The sequence below is a fragment of the Myodes glareolus genome, chromosome 6, assembly GCF_982192425.1.
Source record: "Myodes glareolus chromosome 6, mMyoGla1.1, whole genome shotgun sequence".
NCBI classification, from domain to species: Eukaryota; Metazoa; Chordata; class Mammalia; order Rodentia; family Cricetidae; genus Myodes; species Myodes glareolus.
The window spans coordinates 39,916,066-39,936,164 of NC_142031.1; the positions used below are offsets into that span (position 1 = coordinate 39,916,066).

At 47.2% G+C, this 20,099-nt stretch overlaps 1 protein-coding gene across 1 annotated transcript in view; it reads right to left on the reverse strand.

The window, feature by feature from the left end:
• The window catches only part of Polr1a (RNA polymerase I subunit A), a 63,556-nt gene that overhangs the window by 6,893 nt on the left and 36,564 nt on the right, over positions 1 to 20,099 (reverse strand). The window contains exons 15-27 of the mRNA XM_048420198.3: positions 18,462 to 18,611; positions 17,419 to 17,602; positions 16,229 to 16,311; positions 15,960 to 16,118; positions 13,963 to 14,061; positions 12,131 to 12,283; positions 10,414 to 10,496; positions 7,952 to 8,117; positions 6,928 to 7,149; positions 6,076 to 6,290; positions 5,350 to 5,517; positions 4,491 to 4,626; positions 3,992 to 4,149 (exon numbers count right to left, since the gene is read on the reverse strand). Of these exons, the coding sequence (XP_048276155.3) occupies positions 3,992 to 4,149; positions 4,491 to 4,626; positions 5,350 to 5,517; positions 6,076 to 6,290; positions 6,928 to 7,149; positions 7,952 to 8,117; positions 10,414 to 10,496; positions 12,131 to 12,283; positions 13,963 to 14,061; positions 15,960 to 16,118; positions 16,229 to 16,311; positions 17,419 to 17,602; positions 18,462 to 18,611 (1,976 nt within the window). The remainder of the gene's footprint in view (positions 1 to 3,991; positions 4,150 to 4,490; positions 4,627 to 5,349; positions 5,518 to 6,075; positions 6,291 to 6,927; positions 7,150 to 7,951; positions 8,118 to 10,413; positions 10,497 to 12,130; positions 12,284 to 13,962; positions 14,062 to 15,959; positions 16,119 to 16,228; positions 16,312 to 17,418; positions 17,603 to 18,461; positions 18,612 to 20,099) is intronic.

The window sequence follows — 20,099 nt, forward strand, 5'->3', positions numbered from 1 at the left end:
TACATTCTAATCAGGACAGTAGAACCAATTGTAGGAGATGGGAACCCATCCTGCCTGGGACAGCCTGTCCTATCCCAGACACCCGCAGTATCTCAAGAAAGTAGGTCTGGCTGGGTCAGATGAACCCCCAGTCTCATACATGTGAACCCCATCAATTGAATGAGATAAGGCTTTAAAGTACACTAGAACTTCAAAATGTAACACAGCAGGCTTTGTGGTACAGAATCATACACAGGTCAGAAGCAAACCTAACTGCAGAAACTCATCACCCCCCTTCCTCCCAAGCTCCCCATTTTAAGGGTGCCTCAGTCTTTCAGCCTGCCCCCATCTCTACCTTGCCAATTTTATAACCTACATTCCCTAATCAGGTACTCAGACAATCCCAAATTGAACTGCTTTTAATTTTACAAAATATTAGTTCTTTGCATTCACCCATTCTATATTCTGAGTCCTACCCTGTGCCTAAACCCACAGTAGTCCTGTAGGTAAGAGAATGATGAAAAGACAGGCTCCCAGCCCCCAAGAAGCATGGAGTCTTACTTTGAGAAGCAGGAGGTCAAATGTTTTGGTCATTAAAACCTAAATAATGTCAGTTCCCTACCCACATTTTATATTTTTTTAAAAACAATCTTTAAAATACCAATCCCAGTTCCCTCCCACTCCCTTCCCATTTAAAGATGTACTTATTTTATGTGTTCAGTGTTTGCCTGCATGTATGTATGGGCACCACGTGTGTGCCTGGTACCCATGAAGTCTAGAAGAGGGCATCACATTCCCTGGACCTGGAGTTACAGATGCTTGTAAACCACCATGCGGATGCTGGGAAGCAAACCTGGACCTCTACTGGGGTCTCTTAACCTCTGTTCCATCTCTCCAGCCACCCCCTCCTGTTTGCCTTTTTAAAGAGTGTATGGTTTTGTTGAGACTCACTAAGCCAGTGACAAGCTTGTTCACCAGGTGCTGAGGAAGGGGGCAGGAGAGTCAGGAAAGAGGAGGCAGGGACGACTTTGGAAAGATACAATCTAAGTGGAAAGAGTGGACTGAAGATGTGAGAGCCTGGATCTCATATGCTATGAGGACCACTTAGAGCGGAACAAGGCAGACAGGCGCTTCTCCCCGAGGCTAGGTTATCACTGCCGTCAGTGCCTCTGCCTGTCTCACGCGGACACCCAGCTCTGAGGTTTCTTGTCCCTCTGTTCCTACTCTCAGGCATCCTATGAGTGAGGGTGGACGACTTCTCTGCTTCTGAATGGGCGCAGCAATGTTTTCCTGAGGTGCTGTTAACAGTGACGGTGCCAAGAGAGTGATGACCCTCGGTGAGTGCTCTTTGAAGTCAGTGGCAAATGAAAAGAACTGGAGGGGCACATGGCAGAGGACCCACCACCCCATAGAAACAATTATGAACTAGGAACACGACCCTTCGATGCTTCCAAAAGTGCCTGTCAAAATCCTCCCCACCTGCTGCTTCAAGAGTTGGTTTCTGCTCAGTGACTCAGACTGCAGGAGGGGCTGCCGGGTTAAGTCCCTGGTGGGGCAGGAGCCAGAACCTTGAGTCTTAGTTCAGTGCTCTTTCTACTTAGCACTCTGGCCCACTCTTGTAGGTTAGTCACGCAAATATTCAAAGTGATGGGTGCCAGTGGAGATACCTAAGACCACCTGGGCTTAGGTGTCCCAATCCAAGGAACACCTGTTTCTGTTCCTTTTCTTTCCATTATGTATTAAAAAAACAAACAGACTCCTGATCTCACAGACGAGGAGGAGGAAAGGAAAAACAGCACAGGGGGAGGGCTCTCATGCCGCCTTCCATTTCCTGTGCGCTCTCCGGCCTTAAGTGGTTGAGTCACTCACTGCCTAGGCTGACAAAGAACTCTAAAACCGCAGTCCAGATTACAGGCTGCTCTTACTTTTATCGGCCTGAGACCTCAGAGGCCTGCTACAGAGTCTTGAAGAGTACTTCTGTTCAAAGTGTCGGACTACACAAGGCCTTGTTTTCAAGTGTACAAGCAAAACATGCCTAAGAGCTGAAAAAGTACTTCACTGCTGAGAGAAGCCATAGCTGTCACTTGCTGGGAAGAAACAAATCAAAAATGTGGTGTAGGAACTGATGTGATGGCTCAGTGGTTAAGAGCACTTACTGCTCTTCCAAAGGGACCGACCCCGAGTTTGGTTTCCAGAGCCTATGTTACCTGTAACTCCAGCACCAGGGAGATTTGACATCTCTGGCCTCTTTGGATCATGCCCATACCCACAAACAGACACACACATACAACATAATTAAAATAATACAAATAAATCTTTCTTTAAAAAAATGACTTATTATTTTTACTCCCACAAGGCAGACAGAACTCTAAGCTCAGCTGGCATGTGCCTCATGGTGTCCTACCTGCTTGATAGCTAAAGCTTCTGGGTGAAGAGAAATGGGGCAAATTGTCAACTCTGCCTCCTCTCAATCATACTCAAGAGGCCCCGTGGTTCTGATTTCCACTTCTCAGAAGAGAGCTTCCACGCCAATACAGACATCCGCTGTACTTGGGATGCTCTTCTCAGTTAACTAACAAGTTGGCAGGTTGGAACCTATACTTTGCTCCTGTTACTTTGCCCAGTGTCCCAGAGCACATGAAGGACTACCTGACGGAAGAAACACAGGAGGCACTGATAGAAGCCCAGCTAGCTACCTCACCAAGGGCTCATGTCACCTGGGCAGGATCAGCTAGTCAGTGATTCCTGTCCAAACATCATCATTTTGATCCAAGCTCAACTGTCCTGATAATCAATCTAAAGGCCATGTGATTAGAAGGCCAGTTAACAATGTGGTCTTATCTTTAGGAATGGAAAATAAAGGGCAAAAGGTCTCGGCGGCCTCAGTAACTGACTAGACTAACTCAGCACAGGAGTGGGTGGCTGAAGGAGAACTTTCTTCTATGCCCTGCCTTTGGTTTGACATATATTTGTGTGTGTGCACATGTGTATACGTGCATGCTGGTATGCAAACAGAGATCAGAGGACAGACAACTTTTGAGACTCAATTTTCTCCTTCCACTCTATGAGATCCCAGGGATCAAATGTCAAGCTTGGTAGCATGTCTCTTTACCCACTGAGTCATCTTGCTGGCCTGGTTCTCTATAAGTTAGCAGCTCTGGGATCCTGTCTACATTAAAGGCAGTGGTCAGGGGCCTATGGCTGAATCTTGTTAATGATATCATCTATTTTGCCTAAAAATGTATTTAATAGTTGCTGAGACTTAAATGTTAGGAGACTGATTTTCTTTCTCTCCCCAACAAAAAAAAAAAAGCATGTAACCTAACAAGACAAGAGGAGGAAAGCTTTTCACGTTTTAAATCAGAAGACATGGACACCTGGCCCACATTTTTGCACATGAGAGTCAACCTCCTGAAATAAGTTCCACGCTCTGCCAGTGGCCTCCCAACCCGCTTCACTATCATCAGGGTCAGGGGCAAGTCAAGTGCTTTGGTGAACCTTCCCACCTTTCTGACCTCGTACACTGAGCATTATGGCCTATGCTTTCAAAAACACAGCAGTAACCTGAACTTGAGAGAAAATGGAAGTTCATTCTCTCTACCCGATAGAAGCCAGAATTTTTAAGCTGAGGATCCACTACAGAAGAACTTTAAAAACAACATGCTACTGGTTCCCTATCAGCGAACTAGAAATACATGAGGAACCACATTACAGCCTGGAATCACTGGCATCCAACTCTATGCCATGTGCTGGTCTGAACCACAGAAGCACCACAGGGAAGGGGCTCCTTCCATATGTTATACAATAAGCTGGAGAGGACTCTTCAATCCAAGACAGGCAGAAGGAATGACAAGTGACTCAGAAGGGTCACACTAACAGGCCAGACCAGATTGGGGTGAGGGCTCAATATTAGATGGCAGGGCCTACTGTTTTCTACAACACTTCCTTTGCGGGATCATGCCAGGAGTGCTTCATGGGTCAAGGTCAAAGATGAACACAGTGAGGTCCTGACCTGGTTTCCATGAAGTGCAAGATGTCCTCAGGTCTCAGGCACTTCTCCTGCTGGTAATATGCATGTGGCAGGAACTGAAACCGGAGCTCATACACTCGGAATTTGTTCTGTTTTTCTCCCATACGGAAGGACTCTTGGACATCGACTTTCTGCAATACCTAGAACCAGATGGACACAGTCTGTCCCATTCAGGCCCCAGGTGACTTGATGCATGTGGGTCACAAGACACCACGTCTGAGGCAGCTGCAGCCATAGCCCCCTGCAGTCGCCTCCTGCGGTCTGCTAAGTTAACCCAGGGTTCATTCTTACTGCATCCATCAGGCAGGTGCTATGGAACTGACAATGACCTTCAAAGCTTCTTCCTGCTCAGTGCAGAGACAGTGTCTATCTCTCCGGCAGAAGAAGCCTGGGGCCCAGCGCCAGCAGGCTGCTCTGTTGTGGCAGGAGGATGCAGGATTAGACCTCCACCCAGTGTGCACTCCAGTACGAGAACAGTTACCTCCCCCAGGCACACCCTGGTGAGCTGCTTCCTTAGGCTCTTCACTCTCTTCAATGCTTTCTTGGTGTTGAACACAGGTACGCTCATCATGGGTGTCTTGATGTTGGCACTGGCCACCATGAGAATCTCCCTCAGTCTGTCAAAGAATAAGGACACATCTCATTAGACATAACCAAACTTCATGTTTACCTGAAGCCTCTTTTAAAGATGGCAGAGCTTGTCTGTGGTTTGAGAAGCCCTGGGATATTTATTGCAGGGGAATACGTTTTGTCAGATTCCTCCCTGCAGTACTGCTCCGCATGCAGAGTTAGATCTAAGGCCTGCTTCCTTCACCGTTCCCAGCACTTGGCAGCTGGAGCTCACCAAACAGATGAGAGAGAGGAAAGGCTAAATTAGAACCAGCCTCACCAACCCCAGTCTGGGGGCTCAGCCTCCCGCAGTCATGGGCGAGTCAATCTGACTGCAATGGAGTGACCTGAACGCCACACTTTCTGCTTTCTCAGAAATCATCACACTGCGTGTGCAAACATGTACCTAAAGGGTCCAGGCCACAGAAATGGCACTCCTGGAGTTGGGAGACCAGGGAACACTGTGTTGGAGTGTTAACAATGTTCTTGTGTGTATGGTCTCATTAGCACCTCTGCCAACCTGATGAAGAAAGTGGCGGAGTGATAAATAGACATCCTAAACATCTAGCCACAGAAACCACTCTGGCTCCGAATATACTCCAAAATTTCAACTGAGGATCCAGACTGAGAGAAGACCTAATCTCTCACTCACCAGCTCCCCTTCCCTGTCCCTTTCCCAGGAGCATTACAGACCTCACAACTGTACAGTGTGCACCCTTGTTCCCCCATACCTTGGAATGCCCAGGGTGACATTCATCTCGCCTCTGCCTGCAAAGTGGAAGGTGTTCAGTGTCATCTGTGTGGAGGGCTCCCCGATGCTCTGGGCAGCCAGCAGGCCAACAGCCTCGCCTGGGTCACACAGGGAGCGCTGCCACTTTAACTGCAGTAAGGTTCTCAGGCTGGAGACAGGAGGGGACAGAAGAAATCAAGAACAAGTATTGGACTGCCCACCACACCAGCAGAAACCAGAGCCCTAGCTGGTTCCTTGTTTGAATCATTCAGGTTTGCCACGAGAATATCACGTGTCCTTGCCAGGACAGATGACCTTGTTCAGGACAGGTCTCTGAACAGTAGGTATTTTAGGGACCGTTCACATCCCCTCCCCGACTAGCAAGAGAGGCTCGGAGAAGCCTACACTTCCTGCTGTGCAAACTGGAAACAGGTTCAAGTTTACCAAGCAACCAGAAGCAGGGGTGTTCACCTGCATGTGGAGATCACACCACATGTATCTGCACTGCCTGTTAGCAACAAACAGTCTCACAAACTGGGATGTGTATGAACAACTGTGTGGAGGGCAGTGCACATGTGCAGGAAGCCATAGAGCTACATGTCCATACATGTTCTTCTAGGTGCTTTTGAAGGCAATTGTCACCTTCTGGGAGGCAGGTAGAGGCTGCCTTCCTCTTCTGGAGTGGGTCAGGAGGCCCACCCACCATGACACTGATCAATGTCCTCACCTGTCAAGAGAAAGCTCTGATTTCTTGTAACTCCTCTCTGCTTGAGCTGCCCACTCCTGACTGTAGTCATCAATCTTTTTTTCAAACGTTTCAGACACAGACGCAAAGTAGATGTCTGGGCGCCACACAGACAGGCTAGGGTCGGGACAAGGAGCAGCCCTCTTCTGGTATTTCCATCGGCTCTGCTCATCTAGTTCATACCACATCTGTAACATCTGAACACACAGCGAGACATGTCTTAGCTAGATGGGAAGGCATCACCAATTCCAGGCATAGCCAGGGGCACGAGAAGAAGGATTGGCTTTGGATGAAAGTAGAGAGCAGTTCAAGGCAGAAATTTAAAGGGGCACAGATCTGTGCCACGCATGCTGTTGACCAGGATGCTTTTGGCAATTTATCCTGGCCAGTCTGAAGCACAGTAGGGGCATGACATCATTATGTACTGTCAAATGGGCAGTGCTCATGATTATGGTATGATAAGAGGCAAAGAACTGTCCTAGGCAAGTAGGACACTAGGAGTGAGGTGACTACCAAATGCCAGTTAGCACCCAGGCTGGCCTCTCTCTAACAGCTCTCTGCCCAGAGCTCTGCCCACAGCTGCCTTCCCTCTCCACTTCTAGACTGGTCTCCTTGACCCTTAGGCCTGGTGTGGTGAAGAGCCCAAGTACCAGCCCGAGTAATTCCCTCAAGCTCTGCTACTCATAGCCTCTAATGAGTCTCCTAGTTACACTTTCACATGGCTGCCACTGGTATCTTGACTAATATCATCCTTTACTACAGAGCAATCCCTTATCCTTCTCTAGTTGAGGCCTGAGCACGCCAGGCACTATGGACACAACCTTCCCATGTTACCTGCTGGGTTTCTGGGCTGCGGCCATTCTCGTTCTTGCCCTTTAGGTTCAAGGCTTTCACAGCTGCCTGAATCTTCTGGGAAAAACTCAGGAAGGCGCCTTTTCTCAGCAGGGCACCGGAATGCTTGCTATGCCATTTTTTAATGGCTTTGAAGTGGCGGAGCACTTTCTGGGGATCTGCTCTGGATAAGACTTCGTGAAGATGCTTGGACTTCATTATCACCTAAAAAAGACAAACCACACAGACAAGATGAGATGACAGCATGAAAGGTTGGTCACACTGCATGACTTCAAGGGGCCCAAGGTGCACAAGAGTCCTCAATGCCTCCTGGAGGGATCAAGTCCTCACTATCAGAAGAGAGAGCAGCTCATTCAGGGCAGGACTAGGGAGAGGAAAGGACAGGCTGGGTAGCAAGACAGGTGTCAGAAACGCGCAGGGTCCAGCCAAGAGTGAGATCTTAATCCTGCCTGGCAAAGGTGCCTGATGGCACACGCCTTTAATCCTAGAAGGCATAGGCAGGCAGATCTCTGAGTTCAAGGCCAGCATGGTCTAGAGAGTGAGTTCCAGGACAGTCAGGGACACACAGTGAAACCTTGAAACAAGGCCCACCCCTCCCCACCCCCCAAAACAACACTAAGTCCTGGACAGCTTATGATGGTTTCAGCTCCCCAATCTGCATTACTTGGCAGTAAGGACTATATAAGTCACAGATGTGTGTAAAGTAGACCTGAGTTCAAAACCTTGCCCCACCTCTCACCAGTTAGCTACTCTTTTAGTTGCCTCACCCGTCAACTGGACAGGTTGCTACTAATCCTAGAACCAAGAACCAAGAAAGTACCTGCCATGTGTTTCACTATAAGGTCCAACACCCACAGCAGTTACTATTCCATAGACGCACATGTGTTGCCATGACCTCGTGTGGTCAGGGCCTAAGCAGGAGCTTTGAAGATATCAGATGCTTCAGGACACTGGTGGGGGCTTTTCTCAGTGGTCACACAACTCATCACTCACAGGCACAACTTACCTCATAGTTGCTGGCCAGGAAGGGGAACTGCTTGGGCTGCAGGAACTGTGTCTTGGGGATGTCCAGGCCATCCTCCCCATATAGGAACTGTACCACGCTGCCGTCGCTATCACGGACTGTCAGATCATACTGGATGACCAGCCCCTCCAGGTGCTTGATGATACACCTGTGAAGAAACACCCTGCTCAGTACCCATGGAGCAGACACCCCCAGAGGGTTCCAAGAGGAACCGGTGACAGACAGTAAAGGGGAAGAAAGGGGACTGCTGTACCAGATACACACAGCTCTAGGATGGACCACCTCCAATGCCCTGGGATCTAACATCCCTCAGTAAGAAGCTACATTTCCTGCCAGTTTTCCAGAAAGAGACCACCTCAGCGGTCTGGCTGCCACATTCCCAGAGCGAGGCTCCCATCAAGCCCAGCTACTAGGGCTGCTCTTCACCCTTTCACTCTTCTGTATCCCAGAGCTCTAAGGGCATCCTTGGAATCACAGGCAGCCAAAGGAAAGAGTATCAGTGCAGAGCTGACCAAGAATAACAAGGGGCATCATAGGAACTAAATGCTGACACGATGTCCTTAATCCGACAGCCTTCATCTTCAGACCCCTAGTGGCTACTGGCTCTTTTACCCACTTTTGCTTTCTGTCCTGGTCACAACTCAATGTCTATTACAATTTCCCAAGACCCTGTTTGCTCTCCTCCAGCATCCAATCCAAGCTGGAAGGTAGAGCTCAGTTTTGGCCACCAGTTTTCATGCCTGACTCAGAGCCTGGCAAAGTGGTGCCAAACACCAGCTTTCCTTTTACTACCCATGGCAGTGGTGTCGGCCTTTGGCCCGCTGCTACGCTGGCCTCACAGGTCCCAGCAGCTGCCCCTCATGCCACATCTCTAGACTTCTTTCCTGAGCTCCAGGCCTTATATCCAATGGCCTACTGACATTCCTGCTTGGGATCTCCTGCTGCCACACCACAGGCAGCCATATTCCCCTCTCTGCAACAATGCTCTTTCTACTTCCTATTAACTCAGATCTGTGCTGCCTCTCAGGCCTAAAAACTTCAGCAAGCAGTTCTGTGTCTTCCCTACTTCCCTGACCTAAAGCCTGCACTGTGCCTCCTCATTCCTGAGCCTTCACGAGTTCTCACTGGCAAGTGAATCCTGTGAGGTCTGCCCCAGTGTGACCTCTGCCCCACTGGCTGCTGCTCTTCTGTTCAGTGAGAAACTCCAACATCCCCCTGTTGTTCCCTCTTCTTTCTATAGGTTACATGCTTAGATTCTACCACACCCAGATCTGTACTTCACACACACTGATCATGTACGTCCTGTTTTCTCTTAAACTACACATGTATTCTTGGGGAGGAAGGAGGTCTAGCCTCCGCTCATACAAAGGAACTGGTTAGGCGACCCAAGCCCCTGGGAAGGAAGGGGACTGACCTTACTTCCCTGACCCTGCTTGGGCACTGCCAGCTCTGCAGATGGGCTTCTTACCAACCGATCACTCAGGAGTGTCTCCACCTCAATGTTATTCTTGTCCTACTCTAATGCCATTGAGTCAAGGAAGAAGAGACCGGAACAGGGTGTGCAGGCTTGAGTTCAGAAACAGAAGAAATATCAAAGGCGTAGAGAGGAAGCCACGAAGGGATTGTGCTGCCCGTTACCCTGCCCAGCAGGGCTCAGCAGAGCAACTGGAGAAGCATGGGGTTTCCATCCCCTCCACTTCCCACCATTATTCTCAGAAGCATACATTCTTTGAGCTCAGGAAGAACCATGACAAAAGCCCTAGAGGCTGACCACTCCACTCTGCACAGTGTGCGGGGGTGGGCACAGGACAGGGGCGGGCATGGGGCATGAGAATGTAGGGATCTGCTTGCCTGTATGATTGGTCCCTGGACTTGGGCTTGTCTACGTTTAAGCTATAATCCATCTCCGTAACAAGGTACATGACTGTTTCCTTTTCTATCAGAGAGGAAAGAAAATGTCTTGGCCGGCGACCTCCCAGGGAACACTGTTACTAGAGCACTCTGTACTTATCCCAGAATGCTGCAATTCTCAAACAAAGGACCAGCTCACCATTACCACTCAGACATGTCCAACCTTTTGACCCTGCTCATATTGCCATCTACAAAGTTTAGCCCTGAGAACTGTGTAACCAAGCTTTATATATGCATAGAGAATCTCATAATGTTTGATGTAAGGTTACAAGTTTATGTTGGCTTGTTTCCACAGATATTTTGAGACACATGCAGCACACAGGTTGGGCACACGTAGAAGACCTGCAGAACACAGGACCTACTGTGCAAACCTCTGAGGGCATGCTCTACCAGCAATGAAGAAATACTCTGTGCTATTTTCTGTCTCAGGCCACACATGGAGACATTTAAAAGAGATTTTATTATCCAAAGAACCCTCAGTGACACACGACAGGATACCAACCCCACCCACCAGAGGCTACAGGTGCTTTTACCTTTGGAGATAGCCAGATCGGCTGGTTTTGACAGCAGTGTCCACCAGGCCTTCTCGTCCCGCCATGCAGTGAAAGAAGAACTCCTACGGAAATGTGGGAGCCAGGTCTCAAAGGTGGCAGTGAACAGCACCCTATGCACCATTTCCTAGCTATGCACACTGTTTCTTTCCTAGAGCCTAGAACCCTGGTTTTCACAACCCCGATGGCTCTAACGACTTCTCTGGTCCTTGGACATGTGGATCAAAAGCACCAGTAGCCAAGAAGCCCTACATGTAGTGTGCCATTCTCAAGACACTCCATGCCAGATTTCCAGTGAGAAGCAATGTCGGTGTCAAATGACATCCTAAAGTCCCATGCTTGGATTCTGCAGTTAAGGTGTTTTCCAAACTTCTTTTTGTTTGGTTTTAAGATAAGGACTTCATTTATAGTCCAAACTGACCTTCAATTTGTGATCCTCCTGCTTCAGGCTTCTGACTAATTGAGATTATTGTTGTGAGCTATAATTGGGATTACACATGTGAGCTATCCCAGCTCAGTGATTCTTGATACACTAAAGGGTGGAAATCAGAATCTGAAATATTTTTGTCTATCTAGCTTTTCCAAAATTTTGACTTACATCACAAAAATACATTTATAACATCTATCAGCAAATGTGCAAATACACACACACACACACACACACATACAGAGAGAGAGAGAGAGAGAGAGAGAGAGAGAGAGAACTCAAGGTAAACTTTATGGTACTATCTCATCCCTTATTACACAGGCCAAACTATTTTCTTTACCACTCTATTTTATCACATAAAGGGATTGTGAACCCTATCTACTACAGCGATTTCTTCTTCTTCTTCTTTTTTTTTTTTAGACAGGGTCTCTTTATCGTGTAACTCTGGCTATCCTGGAACCACTATGTAGAACAGCCTGGCCTCAAACTCTCAGAATCTGAAATATTGTAGACTACATCAACCCACTATCATCTCTTGCCTATAGGCTACAGAAGACCCTGGGAATGCTTGTGTGGGATCAATGGAAGGGCCTGTCGAGTACTCAGCAGCCTTGGTAATAGTTCACTCTAGATCCGGCATCCTTTCAGACATGCACAACACCATAGAAACAAGGGACTAACATTCAAAAGGCCATTCCCTTAAAGAATGTGTTTGCTGAAGCAAAATTAGGTACTTGCTACAATGTCCCACTATTATGGGGTGAGGGGAGGGAAGGGGAAATGGGGACTTCATAAAATTAATCTCCACCATGCTCCTTTTAGTGACATGAGCACCATGGTGACTGACACTCCCATTTTTCTAGTTGCTTCTGAAGCAGCTAAAAACTGGCTTTGAGAGGCTAGACAAGGGTGTGGCCAAGATCACTCTTGTCTTTTCATTTTCTTTTGAGGCAAGACTTGCTAAGGTTTTGGCTGGACTCAAAGATGACAATCCTCCTTCCTTGGTCAAATACTGGGATTACAGCAAGAGTCACCACATCTGGTTCTTTCTTTTCACTTTTCCACTAAACATTTATCACATGCCTACTATGTGCTAGCACCCTGCTATCTCTAGTATCACAGTGGGGACGACCATGAGGTGGCTGTGGTCTTAGAACCCGTGGTCTAGCCTTTAACACTTTCCACTTGATTGTTCTTGTGGTGTTAGTGATGAGGCCACGGGACACCACTTCTAGGCCTAAAACAGAGAGAAAATACTAAAAATACACATACAGGAGGCCTGATACCAGTAAGGAACCTTCCAGTGACAAAGCCACCAGCCCTAGGGGTGAACTCGTAAGGCTCGAAGCAGGGTAGTGACTTGCCAGATGCCATCAACGGGGGTCTCCGACCTTCCAACTCAATCTGGCCTAGAAGGCAAGAGATCTGGGGGAAGGAAACACAAAAGACACGTAAGGTTCTGTGAGTGCTAAGCAATGTTTTGTCTGAACACACTTCCAGCTTTCCTTCATGAGAGCATTCAGGAATAGATCTAGAAGGCCAACCTAGTTGTTGTAACAAGTCATGGAAGCACATTTCAGGAAAAAGTTGGCTCTGGCTTACTTCTTAACTTTGGGGACAGTTGAGAACAAGTGATGCTTAGAAAAAAAAGCCATGACTTAGAATAATCACGTTATACCTGGAAGGACCTTGAAGTTTTGTCCTGGTTGGTTTTTAAATAACTTTACATAAGCTAGATTTATCTGGGTAAAGAAACCTCAAATGAGAGAATGCCTCCATCAGGTTGTCTAAAAACAAGCCTACAGTGTATTTTCTTTGTTAATGATTAATGTGGGTGGGCCCAGCTCACTGGGGGCAGGTTATCCTGAGTTGTAAAAGACAGCAGACTGAGCAAGCCATGGGGGATGAGTTGATAAGCAGTATTCCTCCGTGGTTTCTAGTCCAGGTCCTGCCTTGCGTTTCTGCTTGGAGTTCCCTTAGCCATGGAGTATGACCTAAAAGTTGTAAGATGAAATAAACTCCTCCCCACATTGCTTTTGGCCATTGTGTTTTACCACAGCAATATAAACCCTAAGTAAGAAAAGTTCCAATGGAGAAATGGAAATCCACAGGAAAAACTAATCCTAGAGCCAGTCAATTCATTCATCTGGATGCTTAGGAAACGGCAAGTTCCTGGGCCGGGGAGGCAATGTATCTATATTTCCTTTTAGTCAGTGGGCTTTTGGCAGGATGCTCAGTCTTTAAGCCCACTCTGTGTTGTGGCGCTACCTACAATGGAACATGCCCCTTCAGAGCCTCTCAAAGTCATCAGGATTGAAAAACAAAAAATCCACATCACAACAGGTACTAAGAATTCTGAAAATGACTCCACAGCACTAGGGAACTCTGGGAAGACAATGAGACTCAAGAGGTAAATGATCCTTAGACGAATGCTTACAATGCAATAGTAAATAAAAAAAAAAGTGGATCATGCAACATCATAAGATTCTATGTGTGTGGTGAGTGAAGGTGTGAAATCATGTATGGACTTGTGAAGGCTAGAGGTTAGCACTGGCTGCTTCCTTAATCTCTTGTCATTTTTATGTTTTAAAACAGGGTCTTTCATTGAACTTCAAACTAATCAATTTGGTTAGGCTGGCTGGTCAATGAACCTCAGGGATCTGCCCCACTCCCAAGAAGGGGATTACAGGTATCTTTTGCTATACCCAGCTTTCTATGTGAGTTCTGCAGATCTGAACTCAGGTCTTTGGGCTTATGAAGCAGACACTTCAATGGCTAAGCCATCTTTTTATTTCATCATCAAGATCTATACTGAAATTTTACATAGACACGGTGTATAGATACAATATGCATATACACAGCACAATACCTGCTGTTAAAATACATTTCCATGTGATATATACTTGCTGTTTCTATCAACTCTGCCTACAGCACTGATACTGGAAAACACCTGCACTAGTTTCTGTATGCCTTAGTGTTTTTCAGTCTTCTCAATTCTGTTTTTGTGGATTGAAGATGTTTTAAAATCAGAAATGAATGAGAAAGCTGACTCCTGACAGCAGCCCACCCCTCTGGCACACTGAATAAGGTACTTTTGTCCATACTTGCATTGTATTCACGGTTGACCCTTTGGCTCCCGACTGCACCATCATCTGCAGGTTGTTCTCAGGGAACTGTCTGTGCAAGCCAAACGGCATACACGCCTGTGGGTTAAATCAACACACAGTTCAGTTCAGAAGGCAAAGTTATGACAGAAACAATAAAGCCAGAGAGAAAATTTATCTACGGCCAAAGGCTGAATTGCATTAAAGACAAAGGAAAGAAGAATCTGGCACTAATCTTCCACTAAAACGTCAAATGGGTGCCTGCCCTCTGCTATGCTCAAGAGTCAAGTTTCATTTACTGGCTAAATGGCAGCAAAAAGGGAAACATAAGAAGCTGAGAAGCGGAGTGGGGCTGGCAAATCCCATCTGAGATGCTGACAAGGAGCTGGATGTGGTGGTTTAAATAAGGATGCCCCCAGAGACTCATTCATTTGAATGCTTAGTCATCAGGAAGTGGCACTATTTGAGAGGATTAGAAGGATTAGGAAGTGTGGCCTTGCTGGAGGAAGTGTGTCACTGCCCTCCCCCTCCCCCACCCCCCATCAAGAAGTAGAACTCACTCAGCTACTTCTCTGGCAACACATCTGTCTGTGTGCCGTGATGTTCCCCACTGTGATAATAAATAACTAACCACTGAAATTGTAAGCAAGTTCACAATTAAGTGTTTTCCTTTATAAGAGTTGCCTTGGTCATGATGTCTCTTCACAGCAATAGAACAGTGACTAAGACAATAGATAAATAAATAAATAGAATAAAGTCTAAGCCTGCCCCGGTGGTGTACACCTTTAATCCCAGCACTCAGGAGGCAGAAGCTGGATCTACAGAGTAAGTTCTGGGCAGCAAGGACTACATAGAAAAACCCTTTTTTGGTAAAAAAAAGAAAATAAGCAAAAAATAAATAAAATCTAAGATGAGGTCCTGATGGATCAGGCCAGAAAAGCTCAGTCTGGATGCCCAGAGCTTCACATCACCAACGTCCACACTTGCCAGCAAGCCACCAAGCTCAGGAGACGTAGGAAAGCCCCACCGGGAGATCCTGAGGGACAACAGTATGGGTTCTGTCTGGAGATGCAGACACCCTAGTCAACACAGAAGGGGCAGAGCCTGGGTTGGAAGAGGGCAGAAAGTGGGAGCTGCAGGACAAGAAGCTTTTCTAAGATGCACTCTGTCAGCGTTGGTGGACAAGGTCCCCACTTTCCCATGCAGTGCTAGAAGGCTCTCCGAATAAAATCATCTATTGAGGAGAGAGCTATCTTCTAGGCCACCAAATGAACACTGAAAGGCAGGAAGGGAACCCACAGACAAACTCTGATGTTGTCCTTTCTTCCCTCAGGCTGGGCCCCAGGGTCGATCAGGCAGAGTGAAAGGTGGGCTGGCTTCTCCTCCTAAAGACAGCGTAGGGAGTTCAGGCCCTGGGGCAGGAGCACAGGGAGAAGCAAGCTGTGCAGATTCCCCTCTCCTTCTGAACTGCACAGGCTGGGCTTGGCATTGTCTGTGAGCCTACACCCTCTCTGCAAGCGCTGTGAAACAGTGCTCCCCAGTGCTTCTAGGCAGGAACAACTGAGAGCCCAGGCACATCACTTATGGAAGGTCACACAGCAAAGCACAGCATGAACTTGAAGCCAGGCATTCACCCCTGGCTCTGTGGCATAAGCAGCAGTGGCTTCTGCCCCTTCATTCTGTTCACCCATCTACGGTGCAGGGGTTCCACTCTCCAGCTTCTTTCTTCAGTACCCTTTAATGCAGCAACTCCAACGTAAACACATTTAGAAATGCGGTATAAAGTGTTCCCTTTTTAGCACGAACCTAAGGCCTTCCCAGACTCTCATGGAGAGAATGAGACACTGAGCTCTACACAAAGATGGAGTCTACCTACCCAACTTCCAACCTCACCTAGTCTCGAGAGCCAGAGGGAGAATCAAAATGTAACTAAAAACAAATCAACAAAAATCAGTATTAAAAAAGATGGGGATTGTACAATGTATGGCTATGCTAACCTTGTTGATCTCATTGCTGTAATGGTTCACTTCCTCCTTGAACTTCATATCAATCATGTTAAAATCCCTCTGGTCTTTCCCCAGATGGGCATCCTGCCATTTCCCTTGGATCTCATCACATGATGCAGCTTCTGGCAGGTTCAGTGCAGCTCTGACAGCCTAGAATGAAGAAAGGAACAGAAGATGGTAGCTAAAGGAGGGTGTGGTTTTTATCTGTGAGATGAGTGGCCCCTGGACAAGCAGGTCAGCCTCCCAGCCCTCTTCTTTACCCGGGGCCCACACTGGGTGGATTCTTCAATGATGCGCTGTCTCTTCAGGTCTGCATCTGGCTTAACCAAAATGTCTTCTACACCTGCAAAGTCAAACAGATAAATTCAACAGGGCCCAGGCCTAATGTCTCACAGGCTTGTGAACTTGGTAATGCTCAGAACCAAAGCTGAGAGTCACAGATACAGAAAGCTCTGGAAGAGTGATTGATGTTAGCATCAGTGCATGCGTAAGAAAGTCTAAACATTTCATAAGAGATAAAATTAAGGCTTAAAATTTTGGTATATGGGTAGGAAGTAAGCCTAGGCTTGAGCTACACTCTACTGGCTACATCCAACAAATCTGTATGGGGTGATAGAGATTTTGGTTAAAAAGCTGTTCAGTGGTAGAAAAGAGGTAGTGAGTATCCCAGGAGCCCTATGTGCAGCTGTGAATGTGTACACGTGCAGGTCACACCACGTCAAGTGTGGGCAACAGTCAAATGGTCCTCAGCACTGCCTCAGAAGGGTAGAAGACCTGCATCCATTCAGTAAAGCCCATCCTTTGGCCCAAAAGATTAAAGAACAGCTCACCCTAAACAGTAATTTCCTTTCAACCCAACAACATTTTGTTTCTACCTGTGAATGGCATAGACTTAAGAATACCTTATCCAAAGTTTGATTGGGAAGGCAACAACTATTTAAAAACTAGAGCAAACATCTGGAATCTCAGTACAATAGCATGGAAACTGGAGACTACATGTGAGCAGAAAAATGAAGAAAGGATTCCTCTGCGTGGAAGCCAAAACCACAAATGCAGGCCCGGCTACAAGGACACATCCAGGCCATCCTTGTAATGATGACCTCTGTCTAAAAAGAGCTGGAATGAGGTTGGCCAGCCTTCTCCCAAAGCTCTACTCCCTCCTAGCTTGGCCTTGTTTCCTCTGTCAGGTTTGTGCCGTGTGCTCAGAAAGCTACAAGCATGATGGTTGCTTAGGTCTGGTCTTTGCTTGTGAGCTGGGTGAGGTGAAGAAAGGAGCAGGATGGGAGTGGAGATTGGAAGCGTTGCTCTGTGCTGTGGTGGGGAGAGGGACAGTAGCTGCAGAAGGTCAGACGGATAGCACTGAAGGGAAGAGCTTAAACATCCACCAAGAAAATGATCCAGAAGCCATCTACAGGGTCTGCAGAGCCAGGGTCACGAGTCTAGTACTTACCCAAGGTGAAACCTCTATAGAGCTGCAGGTAGGCCGTGAAGAGGCGGGCTAGACAGGTGAGAACCCTGCCGCTGGTCTCACCCCCATAGATCTCATAGCAGCAGTGGACCAGGCCATAGGCAGAGCTCCCGTAGTGTGCCTTGTCCAGCACTCCACAGAGCAGCTCCCCTTCCCTGATGATCACCTGTGTAGGGAAGGGTTACTAATGTCAGGTTGCAGGGGACATCTCTTGGAGGAGCCACTCACACAAGTCAAGCATTATTAGCTTTATTGTGCATGTCCCTCTACTGTGGCCTGTCTCAAATCCTTCAGGGAAAAAAGGAGGGATTATGTGAAACTAACACATACTTTAAATAAGGGAGATGAACACACACCGGCTAAGTTTTTAATTGCACACATTAAGTTGTTGATCTATCCAGGGAAAAGTAGTAGTTGTTTCAGGCCTGCACAGGACGCCTGTCAGTCCTGGTACAGGACAGGGGATGAGCTTCATTGGTACAGTTCATGCTAAGCATTCAGGGACCCTAGGTTCAATATTCAAAACCACAGAAAAAAGAAAGGAGGAGAGAAGAGGGAGGGACGGAGAAAAGCAGGCCCTGTTAAGAATACACAGCCAGTTGCACACTTGAGATGCTTGCTCACGAAGAACACACAGAGGCCTTGGAAATCTTTGGGGTGGGAGTATTCTCACAGCAGCAAAGCACTGGCCTTCCCCAAGCCTAGTTCAATGTTTAGATCAGGGATTTGGGGACCTCATAGCAATTTGAACTCAAGCTACCAGAGGCCTTGAAGAAAATACGGGCTCTACATTGTAAGCATTGCAGAATCAGCACCAGCTTCTGGGAAGCCTTCCCAAAACAACAGCAGTTTCATATGAGAGCCAGAGGGCAGAGAGCAACCCTCTCCACTCACTCCTAAACAAAAGTGGATACCACCTTGGACAAAACTCATCTTCTGAGGCACGGCATCAGTTTCTGGATTCATTTTAACTCAATGTGCCTACCACCAGAAACAGAAATCAACTCTACAAAGGGCAGCCATACCTGAGACTCACACATGGAGTTAGGGTCAAAGTCAGGAACAGGCCGTGGAGTTTCCTTCACCCAGGCTTTACTGCCGATTTTTGCCTTTCCAGATAAATTCAGGGGGGTGTAGTCCTCTGGGATTATGTTTATGAGCAGGGTTGACACAACCTGGAGGAAAGGGGACAATATGACGGAAGAGGAGGAGTTAATGGCCCTTTTAGGACCATCTGCCTCTTGGTGCCATCTCAGGCTTTCAAGGCTCAGTAAGGCATCAGGTCCTCTGAAAGACAAGCCCATTACAATACACTAAAACTTCATTAGGATTTCTATTCCTTAAAATACTTCAACCTAAAGTGAGCATCTCTGAGAATTGCATTAAATTTCTGAACAGGCCAAAGGAAGGATAATTGTTTTGGGGTCAAAATAAGTATTTGGTAATGTAAAATAACAAAGGCGAAGCTTTTGTGACATTGAGAGAGATGGGGAGGCTCCTAACACTCGTCACCTGCCAGAAAAGACACGCTCCTCAGCTGTCCTCCAACAGAGACAATTATTCCTGTGTTTAGTAACTTCCTCCCTGCACAAGACTTGGTCTTTCAAGGCAGGAACATAACGGCGAAGAACTGACTAAGGAGTGTCCCACGGGAAGCCTGAAACGTCGGAGATACAGGCTGCAGGAGTGGAGCACGCCAGGGATTGGGGTGCCCTGGTATCGGTCACACAATGAGGGCACATTCTGATCAAGTACTGTTTATCCACAGCCTTCAGACAAGCTAAATCCATTCATTTGGCAATTACCCATCAAATACTATGAGCCAGGCACTAAGGAGAGAGGGAAGCTCCTCGGAGCCTTGACTCCCTAGGGATCCGTGCTCTAGAGGACGGTAGGACAAGGAAAGGTAACTCAGAGCAAGAACGAGAGGGCACCAGGACTTTAAATAAGGTGGCCAGGGAAGGCCTCAGCCAGCGGTGGTGAAATCCAGAGCAGTCAGGAACAGGATCATGTGTTTCCGGGCAAGGGGCAGAAAGGGTGGGTGGAAAGGCTTAGCCTGAGTGAGAAGGAAAGTCTCTGGGAGGTGTTGATGTGTTCTGCCTTGGCCAATTAGGGATACTATCCCCAATACCCTAACCTGCACAGAGCGGGAATAGGAATTTATTTCTTATGGTTATGGGAGCAGAGAAGGACAAAATGAGGCGGACTCGGAGTCTGAGGAGTCAAGCTTTCTAGTTCATAAACGGAGATTTCTTATGCTTTCTTGGCTTGGTGGAAAGAGTGTTTAGAAGACTTACAAGGGTCTTAATCCCATTCATTCTGCTCCCATGACCTAAACATCTCCCAAAGACCTCATTCTGCAATACTACCCCAGGGGTGGGGAGTAGAGTGAGGGTTGTGAACAGGAATCTTGGGAAATAAATATTCAGACGAGAGCATGCTTTTATTTAACTCCCAACAGGACCATTTACTGTAAATACATTCCAGGTCTACACTCTGAACAAAGTAAATGCCTTAGCGAACAGGTGTCACACTGATAAGGAAGACTACTAAGCCCATAACCTGATGCCAATCAGCCTTTATAACGCTAAATGCTACATCAAGAATTAATTTTACTACTGAAAGGTCGGGGTGTCTTCCCAGAGTCAACCAAAAAGATTATC